General features: G+C 41.8%; 1 protein-coding gene across 3 annotated transcripts in view; it reads left to right on the forward strand.

Annotated features, from left to right (window-relative positions):
• The window catches only part of C5 (complement C5), a 70,597-nt gene that overhangs the window by 3,356 nt on the left and 46,332 nt on the right, over window positions 1-20,909 (forward strand). For 2 of the 3 annotated variants that reach the window (XM_083597136.1, XM_083597137.1), the window contains exons 2-10: window positions 1,616-1,808; window positions 2,678-2,846; window positions 3,898-3,968; window positions 5,053-5,144; window positions 11,101-11,183; window positions 12,508-12,598; window positions 13,605-13,710; window positions 17,584-17,710; window positions 18,451-18,566. In XM_083597136.1, the coding sequence (XP_083453262.1) occupies window positions 1,616-1,808; window positions 2,678-2,846; window positions 3,898-3,968; window positions 5,053-5,144; window positions 11,101-11,183; window positions 12,508-12,598; window positions 13,605-13,710; window positions 17,584-17,710; window positions 18,451-18,566 (1,048 nt within the window). Of the gene's footprint in view, window positions 1-1,179; window positions 1,400-1,615; window positions 1,809-2,677; window positions 2,847-3,897; window positions 3,969-5,052; window positions 5,145-11,100; window positions 11,184-12,507; window positions 12,599-13,604; window positions 13,711-17,583; window positions 17,711-18,450; window positions 18,567-20,909 lie in introns of those variants that run through there. The other variant, XM_083597138.1, reaches the window with a different exon arrangement.

Below are 20,909 nucleotides of genomic sequence, written 5' to 3' on the forward strand. Positions count from 1 at the left end.
GGCAGCCAGCCAGCCAGGGTAAGATCAGGAAGACGATATGCTGATTGCAATATGCTGACTTATCTGACAACCCTCATGGAAACAATGGCCATGTGATTTTGGGCAGGAATTCAGCCCTGCAAAGCCTGCAGCACTTAAGGATATGGGGCACCTTATTTTCAATATTTCTTTCTGGTTGTGGATATTCAAGTTTGGTGCAAGTACATTTTGGTGAGAGAACCCCAGCAGAGATTTGAAATCACAAAATATGCAGCAAAGCAAAGTAAAGTATGGAAATATAGGCTGTAAGACCTTTAAAATATGCACTTCAAATTGAGTTCCAAAGGTTCCCTATTCCCCTAGCATAGAAAAAAAAAAGACTACATGTTTGGTAAGTTTAAAAATGTGCTTTCCTTTCTTTTTTCGTAATTATTTTTATTAAAGTTTTCACAATACAATAAAATAATATCTAGAACAGATAGAATTGAAAAGACATGAGTGGAGAGAGAGAAAGGGGAAAAGAAAACAAAAGGAAAAAAGAAAGGAAGGAAGGGGGAGAGAACAGAGAGATAAGAAACATTAAAGATAAAGAGAGGTGGTTCACTATCATGTTGTGCAGGCATGGCAACTCTAGGGGGCAACTCAGCACCACTGATGGTGTGGGTTTCACCCGACTTCCTTTAGCACCACATTTCCCAGGCACAGGTCTGTGTCTCGGTGGTTTTTCTTTTGTCCTGCAACTTTCCCCGGGAAAACTCACGTTTCACCATTCAGCAGTAAAACACAGTTTCGCCTGGGGAAAGCGGGGAAGCTTGGATACAGAGCTTTAAAGTCCAGCACAAAAGGCAGTCTGGATGAGCCCTAAGTGGCAGTCTGCCCTCTCTTCCGAGCTACAGCTTAGGGTTGGTGTGCCATCCCTGAAGAACCTTTACAATGATCTCCTTGCTATGGATCCAGCCTAATGCCCTTTGTTGTTTAGGATCAGAATAGCGGTTGGGAAGGCACAACCTGAGCCACCTTAAATAGCTCAGTCGTGGAGCAGATTTCCTGTAGCAGTTGTGAGCGTGGTTTTATTTTGAGAGTATTTTCTCATCTGCTATAAAGTGAGATGTGAATAAACTCAGTGCAGAAGTGAATACCTATAACTAGGATTGCCACCTTGTCAACTTGCCTGCATAACTGCGCCTCTATTAGCAGTGGTGGCTGGCAGCATTTGGGATGGAAGGCCTGTGCCCTGCTTGCTCTAAAGTCACCACAGTCAGTTCGGGTTTGTCTAAGGGAGCCAGAAGTTCTTACCTACCCCAATTCAGTAACTAATAGATGCAGAAGAAGAAAAAAGTACTTGAGGGGTATTCACAAGGATGTGGTGAAGTATTACCTGCCTGGAGAAGAACAGGAAGAGGAGGTTCTGAGAAAAAAGGTGTTCTTATAGGGTTTGGTCAGTTTGTTTTAAATATGGAAACTGAGCACAGTTTATCCTTATATAAACGGAGTACAGTACATGGGCCCCCTGCTGTTGACTGTCATTTAAGTGCTTAATAAACCTACCCCACCCCCATTTTTCAGACAGTACTTTATTAGCTTTCCTTGGAATCCATAAAAATAAAATAAAAAATGATGCCCCTTTCTCTTACAGTTATGTCGTTTCTTCACCCAAAATGTTCCGCGTTGGGGCCTCTGAGATGGTGGTGATTCAAGCCTTTGGGTATGAACAAGAGTTTCCAGTCACAATATCTGTGAAAAGCTTCCCAGATAAGCAAACTACTTTCGCCTCTGGTCGTGTTCAGTTAACACCTGCCAATAAGTTTCAAGGAGCTGTAACCTTAACGGTATGTAGTACAGCATTTCTGATACATGTATGTGCTTGGTTTATAACAATGTTGGGGAACTTCAGGCCCTCCAGGCCTCTCTATGTGGCCTTCAGAACTCACCATGGACCTTACCCACCACTGGCCCTGCTTTGTACTTTAAAGTGTTTTTGTCTGGCTTGAATGTGCCTTTGAACTCTAATAATGCCTCTTGCTTGCCTGGTTGGAGGACAAAGAAGGGTTATTTGTGTATAGAAAGTCACCTACTGTACAAAAATACATCCATTGCTCCATCCACTTTTGCCTCTGGTCATGCCCAGCATTGCAGGGGTGGCCCATCCCATAGATTCATAGCTGAGTGGGAATTTGAACCCTGGTCTCCTAGGTCCTGGTGTTATGTATTGAAGTTCTCACCCTGGCCACCAGGAGTATCGTGTATGTAGTTTTCACTGTCCATGTCAGTTATTTTAGGCAGGAAACCCTGGGTTGTTGTTGCTACAATGTTGACAGCCGGCTGCCTGTAAAAGCAGGCCGGCTGAGCTGTTTGCTGTTCAGTTCTGTTCCAGCTTACAAATAAAGAGCTGCTTTGCAGAAATCGCTGTGTCGTCTGCTATGTCTACCCACTATTTAACACCTAGTACATCAACCTAATCATAAGTCCATACTAGCTCTCTTATACTCTTTTGATTATTTTTTGTTTGTATTTTTGATTACAGGTGCTTGCATGTGTAATGCCCAAAAACATTTTAAAATGTTTAAATAAATAAATCATGACTTAACATATGCAGGGCAATACCCTTGCAACCACAAAATGCTATCGGTCACTGTTTTCCTCCAATGGGTTACTCTGGCATGCATGTTTTTAAAACTACTCTCTATCTCATTTCTAGATTCAGCCAAAAGATTTGTCAAGCAGAGACCCAAAGAATTCAATTGGGCATGTGTATTTGGAAGCCATTTCTCCACACTTTACAAGAGAGAAGAAAATGCCTATTACATATGAGAATGGTTTTCTCTTTATTCAGACTGACAAACCTGTTTACACCCCGGATCAGTCAGGTAAAGTCAGCTTTCCTTTTGCTAAACACTTGGTGGCAATTCACATTATCCTGATCTTGTTTTATTTAGAAGTCCCAAACATTTTTAACCTATAGCACTGAATCAATTAATAATTCAACTTGTGGTCTTCCAAACTTCTTGTGTGTGTTCTGCTATGTGTCATTGACACAATAGCACAATAATAGTGCAGTAGTAGTAGGTCTCTGTTGCAGAAAAGCAAATACTGTAAATTTCCTTCTCTTGAGTTTGTAGTTACTGCATGTGTTACTTTAAATCACACAAGACACTGTTTGTCCAGTGATCTAGCCAATGATCTCTGTCAAAGTTAACTCCACTCCTACAAGCTTAGCTATTTTGTTGTTTCTTCCAACTTATTGAGACAAGATGTCAGCTACTTTCTCTCTTGCATCTCCTCTCACCCTGTAAGTCGTTCCAACATGAATATATCCTTTGAACTCCAGAAACTGCAAGTGATTATTCCAATATAATTCATCCAAGCTACAAGGTCTGCTAACAGTCCCATATTGTGGCCATTTCCTCCTTATTAGCCTTCCACCAGCAGGCTAAAACTTTCCTATTGAGATAATTGCTGGTTCTAAATGTGTTTTGATGTATTTTAACTATTGCATTTAACTTTCTTTCTTTCTTTCTTTAATTGATGTTTTTAAATTTTGGAAGTTGTCTTGAATCTCATCTTGGGAGTAAGGCAAGATATAAATAAAAAAATAGAATCCACACACAGAAATGCAAAGTTTATGCATGGTGATGTCCTGCTACTTAGGTGATACCTAAGTGTGCACCCTGACTCCCCACCCCCCGAAAATGCCATGAGTGTAATCTGTCTGGTGATTAATTATAGTTAACATTGGTTGCTGTTGATTGCCATTGCACTGCTACTGTGGCTGTGTGTGTTTCTTTTGCTATTGGTTGATGGTTTTCTTGTGCTTATGGTTTTGTCGGTAGCTGCCTTGGGAGGCCCTAATGGGACTGAAAGTGAGGGAAAGATTTCCTTATAAATAAAGTAAGTTAAATAAGCATTTTTACATTACAGTGAAGGTCAGGGTCTATTCTTTGAATGAAGAACTGAAGCCAGCACGAAGATCTGCCACCTTAACATTTGTGGTGAGTCTAACATGCAGCTAGACACATTTTGTGCCGTGTCAAAAAATATTAATTTTTGCAGTGTGAAATTAGCTTTTGTGCACTTGTGCTTATGAGATTTATTAAGGAGCTAGGCAGCTTATTTTTAAAAGGGGCAGATGAGAAAAGATGAAAAAGAAGAAGAAGATGGTAAAACCAGTTCTCTTGAAGTATTTGTAAGCTTTTATTAATATTGTATTATGGAACTAATTACTTGACTAGTCAAAGGAGTTTATTGACTCATATTGAACTCTAAAGCATATATGTAGGTGTATGGTTGTTACAAGCAATTAGAAAACAAGCAGTTATGCCATAGTGCATGTGAAAAATTCTTTCCTCACATTATCCTGTGTGCATGTGAAAAATTCTTCGGTTTCGAATTGAGGCGGGGCTCAGCTTCATCATTATGCCATGTGGAGTATGGGAGTGATTTTAGCAGGCACCAACAAGTGTATGGGGAAGGTGCCTGCTTGATTTCAATAGGCAGGGAGTTCCAAAGTACATGCACTGCCACACTTTGCCGTTCAAAGCAGTCAAGGAGCACCAGGAATGGTAAGGAATACCAGGTGTCCTTATGTGGCCTGGAATAATCATTTCCACCAAGACCTTGAATTAGCAGCTTTCACTGAGCAGCTAGGGGAATGCTCAAGCTCTTCATGGAATATAATTGTGCTCTTTCGTTGCTTCATTACAGTCACACCTTGCATTGAAAGCACATGGCTCACCCCAAAGCATCTTGGGAACTGTAGTTTGTTAAGGGTGCTGGGAGCTGCAGCTCTTGTAATAGGTAAGTTACAGTTCCCAGATTCCTTTGTGGGAAGCCATGTGCTTTAAAGTTCATTACAGGTAGTTTAAACATATGGTGTGGGTGTGATAGCCTCGTCCAGTTCAAAAATATCCTAAGTTGGAGATAATTCATTTAAAAAATTGGTAAAAAGATTCAAAAGAGCATACATCCTTTGTGGATTTCTGTACTTGATTATCCTAAGACATATATGCTATCTTACTCATTTGGATAATTAACATTGTGCCATAGCTGTAAAAGCTGTTTTTATTTTCTGTAAAGGATCCTGATGGAGTAGAAGTGGATATTATCGAAGAAGAGGACGTCACTGGGATTTTATCTTTCCCTGACTTCAAAATCCCACCATATCCTAAGTAGATCCGTTCATATTTTAAATGTTATGGTTTGAATGAAACATTTCCTTTATTTAGTATGAGGGATGTGTGCTCAGTCAGCTTTAAAATCTTTTTTATATAGCCTGAATATAGTGGATTGATCAGGACTTATCCCATGGTGCAGCGAATATTTGTCACTACTGTCAAATAATTTTGGAGCCTTGACATGGTGGAGGGGGGTGGGGGTTTCAGTATCATTTTACAAATCCATTCATTAGATAAAACCTCTCAAAACTGGAGACCAAATATTGAGTGGAAGGAAAAGGAAGAAGGTTTGTCTCCACTAGTGGTTGATATGATGGGGCAGAGGCACTTATCTGACCACCTGACAGGTGAGTTGCTGCTCATTTCTGGGAGGGTGAGGGGTGAGGTGGTGACAAGCTCAGCATGGTGCAAACACGATGGCTGAGCCCATCCAGCACTCCTGTTGATACTTCTGCACCCTAAAACCCTCCTGACTGCCTTACTCCATCCCATCCCAAAATTATTATGATTAATAATTTTATTATTTATACCCCGCCCATCTGGCTGGGTTTCCCCAGCCACTCGGGGCAGCTTACAGCATATATATAAAACATAGTAAAACATCAAACATTAACAACATCCTGATACAAGGCTGCCTTCAAGGGCTCCCAGTAAGAGACAGTGATCCACCTGCTGGACTGTCAGGCAGGGGTGAACTTTGGTCTTTCAAATCTCAGCAGCACCCTCTGCAAGTCCAGAATTCGATATTCCATTGCCTCTTGCATTCTGCTCAATTCACTACATCATAGTTGTAGTACCCACCCACCCCCAGGCTCTGTACCCAGGGAAGCAGAACTGGTTAAAGGTAACCACCCCCTGACCATTAGGACCAGTCGTGGCCAACTCTGGGGTTGCGGCGCTCATCTCGCTTTATTGGCCGAGGGAGCCGGTGTACAGTTTCCAGGTCATGTGGCCAGCATGACTAAGCCACTTTTGGCGAACCAGAGCAGCGCACAGAAACGCCGTTTAGCTTCCCGCCAGAGTGGTACCTATTTATCTACTTGCACTTTGCCGTGCTTTTGAACTGCTAGGTTGGCAGGAGCAAGGACCGAGCAATGGGAGCTCTTCCCTAAATCTGCCTCTGTGTTAGATAAGGACTTCAGCCCCACCATGACGTCTGCTGCTAGGCTTCTCTGTGGTATAGGCTGAATAAATTTAGTTTCCTGGCTATAAAAATCCGCTTGTGGTGTGGTGATGAGCAACAGTGGAAATGCAATTGTGGGGCAGGGGAGTTGGACCATTTCTCCCAACAAAGTCCCAGCAAAATCTCCCCTGAGCCATTCTTTGCACTGCAAGGGGCTTCTGTCCAGTGTCCTGTTCTCTCAATGGTAAACCAGGTGCCTATGGGGAAACCAGGAAGCAGGAACCAAGCACAAGAACACTTTCCCCTCCTCTGGTTTCAAGAAATGGTATTCAGAAGCCCTGCTGCCTTCAGCTGTGGTGTTTACAGAGCAGAGGTTTCCAACCTTTTTGAGTCCATGGCTCCCTTGACCAGGTACATTCTTTCTGTGACGCACCATATGGGGAAACATGCACGAGCCTCAGATGCCCTGTTATGTCACCCCTTGCCTGCAGAGCTGGCACCCCCTCATTCCTTTTTGAACACCCTCCCTTGGGGAGTGTTCCCTCAGCCTCCTCCCTTCTTCTTGCCAGCCTTCCGGGCAGCTCCCGCAGCTGCTCCTGGTCTCTGAGCCATGCCCCCTGCCCCAAAGAGAGGTGCCTCCTCACACTGACCCACTTTATTCTGAGGCCACCTCAGCTCCTGGCAACCAGCACCCCCTGGCCAGCCCCAGAAGCACCATTTGCCTGGGGAGCTTATTGCTAGAGCCACTGTAAACCTCTGGGAGACAGAGAAGCAAGAGGGCATCAGAGGAGGGAGGGAAGGAAAGAGGGATGGAGATCCGTGTTGCTCGCAGCACACCTGACCATCATTCAAGGTGCCCCAGGGTGCTACAACACACTAGTTGAAAACCACTGAGAGCATAGCTATCATGGCTAGTCGCCACTGATAGGCCTCTCCTCTTATGAATTCGTTTAATTATTTTTAGAAGCCATCTTGTTTGGTGGCCCTTACTACAAGTTCCATAGTTTAACAATGCATAAATAGCAGCTTCAGTGGAGATTGTTCCATTAGGGGAATGGGAACATCAGTCTACCTGCCCTTACCCTGCCTTACCTGTTTACCTTAAAAGTAAAGGTAAAGGGACCCCTGACCGTTAGGTCCAGTCGCGGACAACTCTGGGGTTGTGGCGCTCATCTTGCTTTACTGTCAACCAATCCAGAGAACAGCATTGTCTGTCAGCTCCCTCCTCCTTAGTGTTATCCCTTGAGGAATTCCACATGGAGGAGGATGGAGACAAAACTAGAATTAGTTGACACATTGGCTCTAGCGATACCTACTTTTGCCTCCCCCCCTTTCCACCTGCTTTCCACCCTACCAGTCCCACAGAACAGTTTTAAGGGGAGGGACTTTGGTTGGAACTACAGCTGTGAGGAAAATACAGTGGTACCTCAGGTTACATACGCTTCAGGTTACAGACTCTGCTAACCCAGAAATAGTGCTTCAGGTTAAGAACTTTGCTTCAGGATGAGAACAGAAATCGTGCAGCAGTGGCACAGTGGCAGCAGGAAGCCCCATTAGCTAAAGTGGTGCTTCAGGTTAAGAACAGCTTCAGGTTAAGTACGGACCTCCGGAACGAATTAAGTACTTAACCTGAGGTACCACTGTACTTTGATTCTTCTTCCCTGACCGCTGTGGTCTTCCTGGAACTCCAGCTCCACCTTGATTGCTGTTTAGATTTTTTTTTAAACCATGCATTTTAATGTCACCTGTGCAGTTAACATCACATCACATCTCGTTTGGCCCTTACAAAATCCCTTAAAGATACAATAAAGGGGATGTGCAGCACTCTCAATGTACAGTGGTACTTTGGGTTAAGTACTTAATTCGTTCTGGAGGTCCATTCTTAACCTGAAACTGTTCTTAACCTGAAGCACCACTTTAGCTAATGGGGCCTCCCGCTCCCGCTGTGCCACCAGAGCACGATTTCTGTTCTCATCCTGAAGCAAAGTTCTTAACTCGAGGTACTATTTCTGGGTTAGAGGAGTCTGTAACCTGAAGCGTATGTAACCTGAAGCGTATGTAACCTGAGGTACCACTGTATTTGAAAGGGTGCAAAACATGTTTCCCTTTAGCCCTCTAGGGGGTGCTGGAAATTCATTTGGTGTTTGAAAGCAAGGAGCAACATAACTGGTTTCTTCCTTAAGGAAAAGATGACAGCTCTATTTTTTTAATGCTGTCCGCCAGCCCTCTCTAATCGCAGGCTACATTGCACTGTTTCAGTGTGGTGGCTCAGACTTGACTGACTGCAGTCATAGAATCATAGAATTGTTGTAAGCTTCATTGTGCAGACCTTCCATAGTGTCCCTATTTTCCAGGGATGTCCCTGATTTAGAGAAGCTGTCCTGATTTCTGACTTGATCCCGGAATGTCCCGCTTTTCCTTAGGATGTCCCTATTTTCATTGGAGAAATGTCGGAGGGTATGGAGTTATCTGACCCCTGAGCCGTCTGAAGGCAATCCTGTATAGGGAGGTTTTTTTAAAAAAAAAAAGTTTAATGTTTTGTTATTCTTTTATATATGTTGGAAGCTGCCCAGAGTGGCTGGGGCAACCCAGTAAAATGTGCGGGGTATAAATAGTAAAATTATTATTCTGGAATGGGATGTCCCTATTTTCATCGGAGAAATGTTGGAGGGTATGAATGGGCACGATTTCCAAAAGAGAGATACTAACACTCACAGACCCCATCTATACATTCATCTATACATTTAAAGCAGTTTCAAAGCACATGACACAGTCATTGCCTCCCCCCCCCAATCCTGGGAACTGTAGTTTATTCAGGGTGCTGAGACCGCTATCCCCATCAAACAGCTACAATACTCAGAGTGATTTAACTATCAATCTGTTCCCAGCTTTGAGAGGGGATTGGGGTCTCCAAAGAACTCTCTCACACTTAACAACACCAATGTGGTTCAGTGACTAGATCAGGGTTGCTGAGGTTTTTAGGTCCCACAGCAAATTTAGATTTTGGAGCGAGTGGAGTGGGTGCCACCAGTGGCGTAGCGTGGGGGGTGCAGGGGGGGCTGGCCGCACCAGGCGCAACATCTGGGGGTTAGGGTTAGGGGGCGCAAATCCACGGGTTAGGGGGCGCAAATCCACGGGTTAGGGTGCGCAAATTACTTGCCTTGCCCCGGGTGCTGACAACCCACGCTACGCCACTGGGTGCCACCCCCCCTGGCAAACTTTTTGCTCCCCCATTCTGCCTGCCATTGCCCTTCCCCAAAACAAAAAGAAATGAAATGCATGCACACAGACTACGTTTTCCAAGCAATCAATGCACAAGCCAGGTCCTGTAGAATTAATCCCAGTGCTGAAAAGCACACAGAGTTGAAAGAGGAAGTGGGCAAGAGAGTCACCCTTCTAATTTCCTTCTTAAGCTCTGTGTAAATTTCAAAGGATTAAAAAAAATAACTTTCACCATCTCAAAGGAGCTGTGTCTCTCTGTGTGTGGTGAATCAGGTTTTGTGAGTGCAAGGTGAAGACCTCAAGGCAGACCCTCCAAGTATTCCTATTTTTCAGGGACAGTCATGGATTTACAGAAGCCATCATCCCAGTTTCTGATTTGATCCCAGAATGCTCTGCTTTTCCTTAGGATGTCCTAATTTTAATCAGAGAAATGTTGAAGGGTATGGTAGGACTTCCTTATTTTCATCAGAGAAATGTTGAAGGGTATGACAAGGGCGTCGTAGGGCCCATGGTAGGGTTGCCACTTTTGGTTGGGCAAAATAAAGGACAGGTCAGGCAAAATACGGGATGGGTTGGGGGGGGGAATTGGAGGCTAAAAATTACTTGGTGCAGAAACGACTTCAAAGCAATCCATTACAATGGCACACACAGTTAACAGCGGTTTATTCAATAGAAAAAGCAAAAAACAAAAGCACTGTAATTTACAACTATAAGAAAAATATTGCATATTACATGCCATAGTTGAGCTTTGTAATGCTAATTGGTTTGATACAAACCAGCATGAAACATCACAGTTGCATAGTGTTCAGCCCAATCAGTTGCAAGCTATTTGTAACCTCAAACAATACTGGAAGGGAATTAAGCAAAATTAACATCTTGCCAGTCAGCAAGTCATTCTGTTTTGAGAATATAGTCTCTCTCTCTCTCTCTCTCTCTCTCTCTCTCTCTCTCTCTCTCTCTCTCTCTTTCACCTTCCTTGTCTACTTTCTGTCACTTCTTGCTGCATTAAGCAGTGGTTTGCCTTCAAATATAATAGGGAATGGAGTTGGGATTTTGCCATAAGAGAGGGAAACATATAGTTTGTTGGAGTTTTGGCACATAGGGGCATGGCAGGAGAAACACACAGGCTACTACACGCGCAGCAGAGCTCTGCTTGGTAAAACTTTGTAAAGCTATTTGCTTAGAGGCAAGCCTGGAAGGAACTTCACAGTAACAATTCCCCCAATTTCTTGGAACCGATCTGAAACCACAAACATTTGTAAAACGTTACTGAAAGGAAATAAAGCGAAATTAACATCTTCGTTTCTGTCGGTCACCCTCTGTCTGTGCAGTTTTGCAGAGGAGAAGGAACTAAAATACAGAGAAAAAGGTGTTGAAGTCTAAAACAGCACAGGGGACACTTTTCTGCAAAAAGAAAAAGAAAAAGGAAAAGAAAAAAAAAAAGAAAGATGCCCTAGCCTAGCCCATGGGCACAACTTTATTGGTTAGAGGCTTGACCAGGGAAACTGGGTCCAAATTCCTGCTCAGCCAAGAAGTTCAGTGTGTGGCTTTAAGGCTCCCTTTTCCCATTTTTTTTTTAAAAATATCTTATCTTTCTCCCCATAGATATGGTTACTGGACAATAAAAGCCAAGTATCAAAAGGATTTCACAACCTCTGCCAAAACAGGGTTTCAAGTTAAAGAATATGGTAATGTGGATATTTATATAGATACTATAATGCCAATTCACTACTGTAATTCTCTTTTTGGGGGAGGTACATTATAATATTCTTTGAACTGGTAATGAGTAAGATGGACATACTTATTTGTTAACTGTTTTTAGATGTCCTTAGATGTTTGTAAATGTTTTGTTTTGTTTTTAATTGTATTGTTTTGTTGCTCGTGGTTTGCTGCCCTAGGCTCCTTTGGCGGGGAGTGGGGGCAGGAAGAGTGGGATATAAATTTAATGAATTTCATCAGTGGATTAATTTCATGAATGGTTAAGCAGTTGAGGGCTACCATACCTAATTATCTGTTTAAAGTACTAAACGACTTGTGCCCCAAATATCTGAGAGACCACGTCCTTCCTTACAATCCCTCTCAGGTGTTAAGATCAGCAGAGGGAGCCATCTTGGTAGTTCTGCTGCCCTCAGAAGTATGGAGGTTGGTGGCCCAAAATAGGGCCTTCTCTGTGACAGCCCCTAAGGCATGGAATTCCCTCCCCACAGAGGTGTATTTGGCACCCTTGTTATGTAGTTTCTGGTTTATGCTGAAGTCAGACATCTTCACCCTGGCCTTTAACACCGTATAGATATACAAATATATAGATTAGCACCCACCTTATCCCCTTGACTATAATGTGTTTCAAACTGTTTTCATTATGTATTTTTTAATTGCTGTAACCAGCCCTGGGTGAGTAAGAAATCTAATTAATAATAAGCTCATTGGAAGCATGTTCTACAATTATGCAAGGAAAACTTCCAGCTGGTTATCAGCATGGAGAGAACTGAGAGAGGACATGATAGCACCCATTAGGACATGATAGCACCCACTGGGTGCTATCTCTCCTAATATGCACATTTTTATAAGCAGATTTGCCTGATATCCAGATATTTGAAAAGCAGCTTCCCGTATTTTTGTATGTTATGTTCACTAATGACTGCATTAATATGCATACTTTACCCTAATATATGCATCATTGTATGCATTACTTAATTTGAGAACCGTGTTGCAAAATTCAGAGTAGTGCCAGTTTTTGAAGGGTGATTGTGCTTCAATTCACATATTGTTTCAAAAAGTGAGAATCAGGCAAGTTTGCTTCTAAATTTGAACTGAATCAAATTTCTCCCCCTTTCCTGTTCTTAAGCAAGGAGCTGGTCTAAGCACATGCCTCCAAACTCTGGGAGGAAGGCTGGTGAAAACAGGTGCTAGCCCTAAGCAGTGAATGTTCTGCAGAAATAGATTTGATCTCTTTTATACAGTACTTAAAAGTAAAAGGGTTTAACTGAGCTTTCTTCCACTTCACATTTCAAGCATTGCCAAGCTTCTCTGTCATGATAGAACCAGAAAAGAATTTTATAAGCTCTCAGCAATTTGAACAATTCAGGATCATTATTAAAGCGAGGTAAGGCGGGCTTGTGCATATTGCATCCTTCTTGCTTGTCTTTGGGTTTGCTTTTTAAAAGCAATTATTTTTAATGGGGAGGGGGGCGGGATTTGCAATGTAAGAGTCTTGTCTTGTATCCTCTGCAAAGCTGTAGTGGATTCTGGAATGTAGAACATGGTTTTCTTCCTCTTAATTGTTTGTACTCTTGTTTTCTGCTATAATTGGTTGAAGTTGTTTATCTAACAAAATGTACCGGTATATACCACGTAATTGTAAATAAAAGGTTATGTTCATCTAACTTCTACTTTGAGTGGACACATTGAAATTTCTAGATCTAAGTTAGTAACGAGCATTAATTTCAGTGGGTCCTTTTTGAATAGGACTAGCAATGGATACAACATAAAACCTCTTAGCGGTTTACATACAATATAAAATATACATTAAAATTGTCAATAAAAATCAAAGTTAAAGAGCTTACAAACCCCAAAATAGAACTATAATGAATCGTTAAAACATACCGTATATTGAAGCTAAAATTATAGCTCAAAATACATGTTAATCTAACTAAATTCTACTCAGAGTAGACCCACTGAAATTAATCAACCTAAATTACTCTTGCAGTTAATTTCAGTGGGCCTACTCCAAGTAGGACTAATGTGACAGAACCCAGCGCTTCTGAAATTTCATTCTTTACCTCATTGTGATACATTTTTTAAACAAAGCAACAAAACCCTTCTTGTCTGAAATAAATCAGTTACTACTATAAGTTTAGCTCATAGTTTTCTGTGAAACAGTGTCAATAACTGGTGGAGTGGTTTTGTTTTGAACTGTTTTTAATATTGTCTTTTAAATTGTAGTATCTCACCCTGTGGTGTTATGATAAAGGGTGGGTACTAAATTGAAATAATAATAATAATAATAATAATAATAATAATAATAATAATAGTAGTAGTAGTAGTACTAGCAGCAATAGTAATAGTAGTGATAATAATAATAATACTTCTACTTTGCTGTTATTTTCAAGATATTTTTACAACAAGAGATTGGCTAATGCTCAAGTTTATGTCCGTTTTGGAATAATTCAAGGAGCTGAAAAAAAGATGCTTCCCAGAGCATTGCAACGCATTGAGGTAAGGTTGGATCAAAAATAATTACATCAGGCCTCCTGTCACAGTTCCCAGTGTAGCTTCTGAGGTTTAGATCTGTCTCCAGGTTTACCCTGACAGTTATTGAGTGTCAGCATTCCAATTTTAAACTACTACTATCAAGGGCATAAGGAAAACATGAACAAACCACAGGCTACTTTGGACTGAAATTGAGCAGACAGTACCTCATCACAGAACGGTTTTATCTTGGCTTGAGAAGCCAGGCCACATCAGTTGATGCCTTGTTGATTTTCCATGAAAGTAAGCCGTACTCTAGCAGGACCATGTAACATTTTAAAACAAAACAAAACACATTCGGACCAGCAATTTATTAAAAAGTCCAGATCTTACAGCATGGTCCTTTCAAGCAAGGCTTGTCTCCTACGGCAGTGCAGACGTGGAGTCAAAGGCATCTCTTCCAGTCTTTCTTCTTCCCCATCTTCTTCCTAGCACACCTTGTTCTAAAAGACTCTTCCTGTCACTGTGAACCCACATCCTGTCACCACGGCAACCCCTGTCTTCCCACGCTCAGGCTCTCAGATGGGCTAACATGACATTTCGTCATTTTAATGCCTCAATCCCAGGTGAGGCCCTGGCTTGGAAAGAAAGCTTAGCCTGTATTTTCCCACTGGCCTGCAAGTTTCCCTTCAACATTCCAAATAATCAAAATCCTACCATTTATTAATTTCTAGGATTTGGGGTGTGTCCCCCCAAATCTATAATAATTAATATTTGTATTCACAGTCAATGCTTTTCATTTTTAAACCTGAAAGAGCACATTTTAGGGCTCTCCCAGAGGACCTATTTATTGAGCATCCATCCTGATTTGCTTGCACAAAGTTTACGTGGTGGTTCGATGATATTTGGACTTCATTGCGCTTTTGTTCTGATTTGCTTGTGTAGCATTTAAACATCTTCCTGCTAATTATTCATTCATCCTATGCTTTTCAGTGCATTTCCCAGCAAAAACTCTGGATTTGTTGTGCCAGGTGCATCATCATCATCATCATCATTATGTAAATTTCAATACTACCCTCCATCAGAGATCACAGGGTGGTTTACAGAAATGCACTTTGTTTGAGCAAACATAGTTCTGGTTTGCTGTCAGCTGTGAATGATAGAAGTGCACTTGAATTTCCCTATAGCGAACATGAAACTGTGTGAGGGGATTTTTGTTGTTGTTGTCATTTTCTGGTTGCCACTTCTGCATGTGTGCATGGAAAAGCTACCGATTCTAACACATATGAGAAGTTCACAGTAGACAGCTCACCAGTATATTTTGCCTGCTTGAACTTGAGCTTTTCCTACATCCATGCTTCAAAAGTAAAGGATAAATTTCACTCTTGATGTAGGATGAGTCTGAGAGGGGAGTCTTGTTATCTGAGCAGCCTAGGACTTCTGTATACAGTGGACATTCGGGTTGCGAACGTGATACGTGCGGGATGCACTTTCGCAACCCGCGGCGTTCGCAACCTGCAGAGCTGCGCGGATTGCTATTTGGCTCTTCTGCGCATGCGCAAAGCACAATTTAGCGCTTCTGTGCATGCACGGCTGTCAAAACCCGGAAGTAACCCGTTCCAGTACATCCGGGTTTTGGCATGTCCATAACCTGAAAAAACGGAACCTGAAGCGTCTGTAACGTGAGGTATGACTGTGCACTGCCCAGGCTAGCATCCTGGAGAGGTCACTGTGCAGTTTGACTTCATCCCCAGAGGTGCACTCTCTTGAAACAGACAGATGCAAACTCATCCATCAGGGCGAGTGGGGCACTTCACCAGTCTCAGTCTGGCTTCTTACTGACAAGCAGTCCAGGGCGTGGCACTGCCTCTCAGCTTCCTCCTCTTTAGGTTCAAAGTTGCCCTTGCAGGACTCAGCAGGGACGTAGATGGGGACAAAACTATAATTTGTTGGCTCTGCCTGTCACTAGCTCTGGTGCCAGCTGCTGCTGGGCTCCCTGCCTTATGCTCTACCAGTCTCTAGTAGGCACCAGCCACCATTGGCATCTAGAAATGTTTATGAGGAAGATTGTCTCATAGCAGGAAAAGACAACCACTAGCCCATGAGTTGGAACCAACTGCAAAGTCTCTCCCAATGTTCTTTTCAGTAATAGGTGCATTTTTTGTGTTATTTTCACTAATATATATATATATTATATACAATACATGCATTTTTAATGTGGATATTTTTACTAATGATACACATCTATGTACATATATGCAGTTTGGACACTTTTGAATTAGAGAATTAAAAAACAAAACAAAACCATTTTGGTTTGTGCATTGTTTCAGTGTTAATTAAAATGCAAACCCAACTGAATATCTCCCCCCATCCCAAATCTTCACTCTTTAAAAATATATAAATGGTTTGACTTGGAAGCCAACCGTTTCCACATTTTAACTAACAGCCCAGTCCACAAGCCACTTAAACATCAGTTACTTGGATTTAAGATGATGCAGACCCGGCTTCCAGCCAGGTCCTCCCTTGAGTGGGTGAGAGTGCATGTCTTTGAACTGCTTCCATTTCCAGCTGCTTCTGGGAACTCAGTTTGAAATATTTGCTATTACTTGGGCAGATGCCAATATATTTTCCAGGCAAGAAAACGTTGGTGTTCTTTAGAATTTTTCATTCTTCAGATCAGCTAAAAATGAGAAACGTACTTCAGAGTTGCCAGGATTTGTAATTCGGCAAACAACTGCCAAATATTTTGGTGCTCCTTTCAGGATTCAGAAGCATTTGTCCCCAAAACTAGGTCAACGAATGAAGTTATTTTTGTTCTTTTTAGTTTAGTGTCCTGATTTCAAAAGTGAATCAGTCAGCCATCCCACTGATGAACACTTTGGTGCTAGAAATGGGTATCATCGCAATAGTGTGAAATGGCTTATGTTGACACTGTGTTGCAGGTTGCTATCCAAGTCTAATTGGTTGGCTGTATTGCTTTATGCCATGGATAAGGAACCCACGGCCCTTTCAGTGTTGTTGTTAAAATTTCTATACCGCCCTTCATCCGAGGATCACAGGGCGGTTTACCAATATAGGGAAGAAAAAAAAATAACAACAGCAAACAAAAACAATACCCCCACCCTGTTTAAAAGGCCATAGATTGTTTAATTAGCTAAAAGCCTGGGAGAATAGGAATGTTTTTGCCTAGTGTCTAACAATATATAATGAAGGGGCCAGGCAAGCCTCACTGGTGAGAGCATTTCACAGGCAAGGAGCCACTGCAGAAGAGGCCCTTTCTTGTGTTGCCACCCCTCAGGTCTCTCACAGCGAAGGCTCATGAAGAAGGGCCTCAGGTGGTCATTGCGAGGTCCAGGTCAGTTTGTAAGGGGAGAGGCAGGCCTGGAGGTATTGTGGTCCTGAGTCTTTTAAGGCTTTGTAGGTCAAAACCAGCACTTGGAATTGTGCCCAGAAAGTGATTGGCAGCCAATGCCATTGGGCCAGGATTGGCAGTATATGCTGCATTCGACTAAGTTATATTCAGATTGGACTCCCTGAAATTAGTGGATCTATTCACCTTACAAAGCTACAGTTCCCAGAGTTCCCTGGGAAGAGGGTTGTACAGTAAAAGCACCCTGAGAATTGTATATAGATGAGGGGGAAAGGAGTTCTCTCAGCAACTCTCAGCATTTTTTTAGCAAACTACAATTCCCAGGATTCTGTGGGGGGAAGCCATGATTGTTTAGAGTGGTATGATACTACTTTAAATGTATAGTGCAGATGAAACATAACTGTATTTTTTTAAAACCTCTTTGAAATCATTGGATGAAAGGTGGTATAGAATTTTTTTGTAAATAAAATGAATAAAACTGTCTCTGTGCCTGGATAGTTTCTGATACTGTTATGTATCTTGATCATCAGATGGAGAATGGATTAGCAGAGTGCAATTTTAACAGCAAAGTAGCTGTTGGTGAACTAGGTTACGGCAGTCTCCAAGAGCTTGATGGCGCAATACTTTATATTGCCGCTTCAGTGCTGGAATCCACAGGTAATTATCTCACATTCACACACACACACACACACACACACACACACACACACACTATCTCTGGCCCCACTTATGTCATATTGTGTGACCAGTGCTTTTTTTCTAGGGGGACGCAGGGGTACGCATACCCCTAAACATTTTGTGAATCTAAGTTTGGCCTCATTGAGGGACAGTATTTCAATATGAGCAGGAAAAGGAGAGTATCCCTAAACATTTTTTTTTTGGGGGGGGGAGCACTGGGTGTGACCACACTTGGAATACCATGTTCAGTTCTGGTCTCCTCATGTCAAAAAGGATAGTGTAGAGTTGGAAAAGTTTCAGAAAAAAGGCAACCAAAATTAGCAAGGGGGTGGAGCAACTTACCTCTGAAGAAAGGTTGCAATATTTGGAGCATTTTTGTTTAAAGACGAGTAAGGGGGAACCATGATATAAATTTACTATCTATTTATTGCATTTGTTAATATAGACCACTTGATATATACAACTTTACTTGTAGTAAAACCTCTAAGTTGTTTACAAGAAATATTTAAATTATCAATAAAAGCAATATTTCTTAAACAAGCAAACAAACAAACCATGAACGTTCATTTATTTGCCAAAATTCATACTAGAATAGTTATTTATTTTGTTCTAAACAAAGCTTATTTCTGAAAGAAACTCAGGATGGCTAACATGACACTGGTGTTTTTTTATTATTATTCAGTCCTTTTCTCACAAGAAACATCTATTTTTTTTGCCAGGTGGCCATAGCGAAGACAGTGAACTTTTCAGTGTCCATTATGTTCTGTCACCTTACAAACTCAATTTGGTTGCTACTCCTCTTTTTGTGAAGCCTGGACTCCCCTTCTATATTAAGGTTGGTTAACATGACTAAAGGAAATGCACAGTCAGCGGAATTACCATACTATGCTAATAACAACATCATGAGATCCCTGCTCCCATGCAGCATCTACTCCTTCAAAAGAAAGAATATTAATTTGTGTCCAGATAAGGGGGCTTAAAGATGTAAATTGATCGTTCAGAGATTGCCAGCTGATCACCAGTAACAGGATCAAACAAACACAACTTAATTAGATTTCCCCCAGAAAAATTAATTTCCTTGTTTTCCTCTTCCCTCTCCACCACCTGCCATGTCTTTTTAGATTTTAAGTAAGAGGGCAGGGACTGTTTGTTTTTTTAATCAATTTGTAAGCCACTCTGGGAAGTTTTCCAGCTGAAGCGAACAGTATTCATTCATTGAATGAATGAACGAATGAATGAGAATGGGTAAATCCAGATTAAATGAGGAACGAATGCAGGCTGGCATAGTGTTATTTTATAAAGTGCAGGTTTGGCACATTTTCCTTTAAAAGTGAACTAAATAAAATTTATCCCTCTTTTCCAAATTGGAGAAGTATAAAGCATATGGTAGAACGTTATTACTTGGTGTGATAGTGAGGAAGAAATGTTCCCAAATAAATCCACTTAGTTTGTGCAAATGTTTGTCATCTCTCTCCCCACCCGGTTCTGTTTGGTGCCAGTGTTTCATCTGGCTGCTGCTCCTTTGGCAGATTTTCCCTTGATGCTGTTTCCCATTCAGTCAGGAATCCCACGGCAGTGAACAGGATGGCATCACAGCACCACATAGCCAATCATATTTGGCTATGTGATAGCAGGAGTGAGGGCAAGTGATGGCAACCAAAAGTGAAGGCAATATACATAAATAAGCAAACATTCACTCAACAATTATTATTTTATTATTATTATTTTATTATTATTTACTAAATTTGTATACCACCCTATATCCATAGGTCTCATGGTGGTTCACAACAATAAATATGCCAAAAAATAATTGAAAATGGATGTTATTTTTGACACTGCTGTCATTGCCTGTGAAAAACTGTAGAGGGTTTCAGCTCAGATTTGCAACTGAACTGGGAATCCCTTGATTGCTATTATATATGTGGTAACAGTTACCTGTCTCTGATTTCTAATAATAAAAGAATACTGATATTTTGTACAAGAAAATGGTTTAAAACGTGGGTGATGTGCCTCAGGCCTGTGTGTGTGTGTGTGTGTGAGAGAGAGAGAGAGATAGAGAGAGAGAGAGAGAAGAGAATGTAGGCCTCTAAGCCTCACTATCTGGCCCTCAGATTCTCCCCAGGTCACACCTTATCTGGCTGTGCTTCATTCCCTTGTTGTTTACCTGTACAGACGGTAGAGTTCAGCAGTAGTAAGAGTATTAACAATTTTATTTGTTTAGCTGTAAGCCATAACATTCACAGCAAAGCCACAAATTTGGCTCTTACTTTACTGGCAGCTAAATCAAATAGAGATGCATGCAAGGTAACATAATTTTCCTTGTCCAATAGCAGAGCGCACACAAAATCACTTGATGTTATGATCCCCACCCCTGGCTGCGGCTATTGTAAAGGTAAAGGGACCCCTGACCATTAGGTCCAGTTGCGCACAACTCTGGGGTTGCGGCGCTCATCTCGCTATACTGGCCAAGGGAGCCGGTGTACAGCTTACGGGTCATGTGGCCAGCATGACTAAGCCGCTTCTGGCGAACCAGAGCAGCTCACTCAGACAGATATTTATGTAGAGGACACTGAGTGATGTAGCGAGCAGAACGACACACAAAGAAATGGTGCCCCAAAGGCAATTCCTTATAGACACCATTCGGAAACACTGAGGGCATAACACCAAGTCTTAATTTTGTAAGACTCCTTTTGCCTGAAGCGAAAGTAATTAACTCCAGATAGCTTTCGCGTGGCTTGTCTTAATACATGGGCACAGCCTAGAAAATCTCAAGATAGCTCAGTTGGTTAGAGCGTGGTGCTGATGACTCCAAGGTTGTAGGTTCGTTCCCCGTATGGGACAGCTGCATATTCCTGCATTGCAGGGGTTGGGCTAGATGATCCTTAGGGTCCCTTTCCAACCCTACAGTGCTATGATTCTGTGGATAGAAGCTTTCTCTCTCACACAAAAATCTTTACCTGAGATTTAGACATTGACTGGATCCTAATCAGTATCAAGTTTTCTAGCAAGTGTATGTAGAACAGCTAACTTGTGAGTTTTTTTGAGAATTTTAGGATAGTATGTGTATGTGTTGTAAACTACTCAACAGTGCAAAGGTAAAAATTACACCTGTTGCTCTGTTCACTTTTGCCTCCAGCTGGCCCATGGCCCATGGGCCATGGAAGGTGGCCCTCAGGTT

This window comes from Podarcis filfolensis (assembly GCF_964270895.1).
Source record: "Podarcis filfolensis genome assembly, chromosome: Z".
In the NCBI taxonomy this organism is placed as follows: Eukaryota; Metazoa; Chordata; class Lepidosauria; order Squamata; family Lacertidae; genus Podarcis; species Podarcis filfolensis.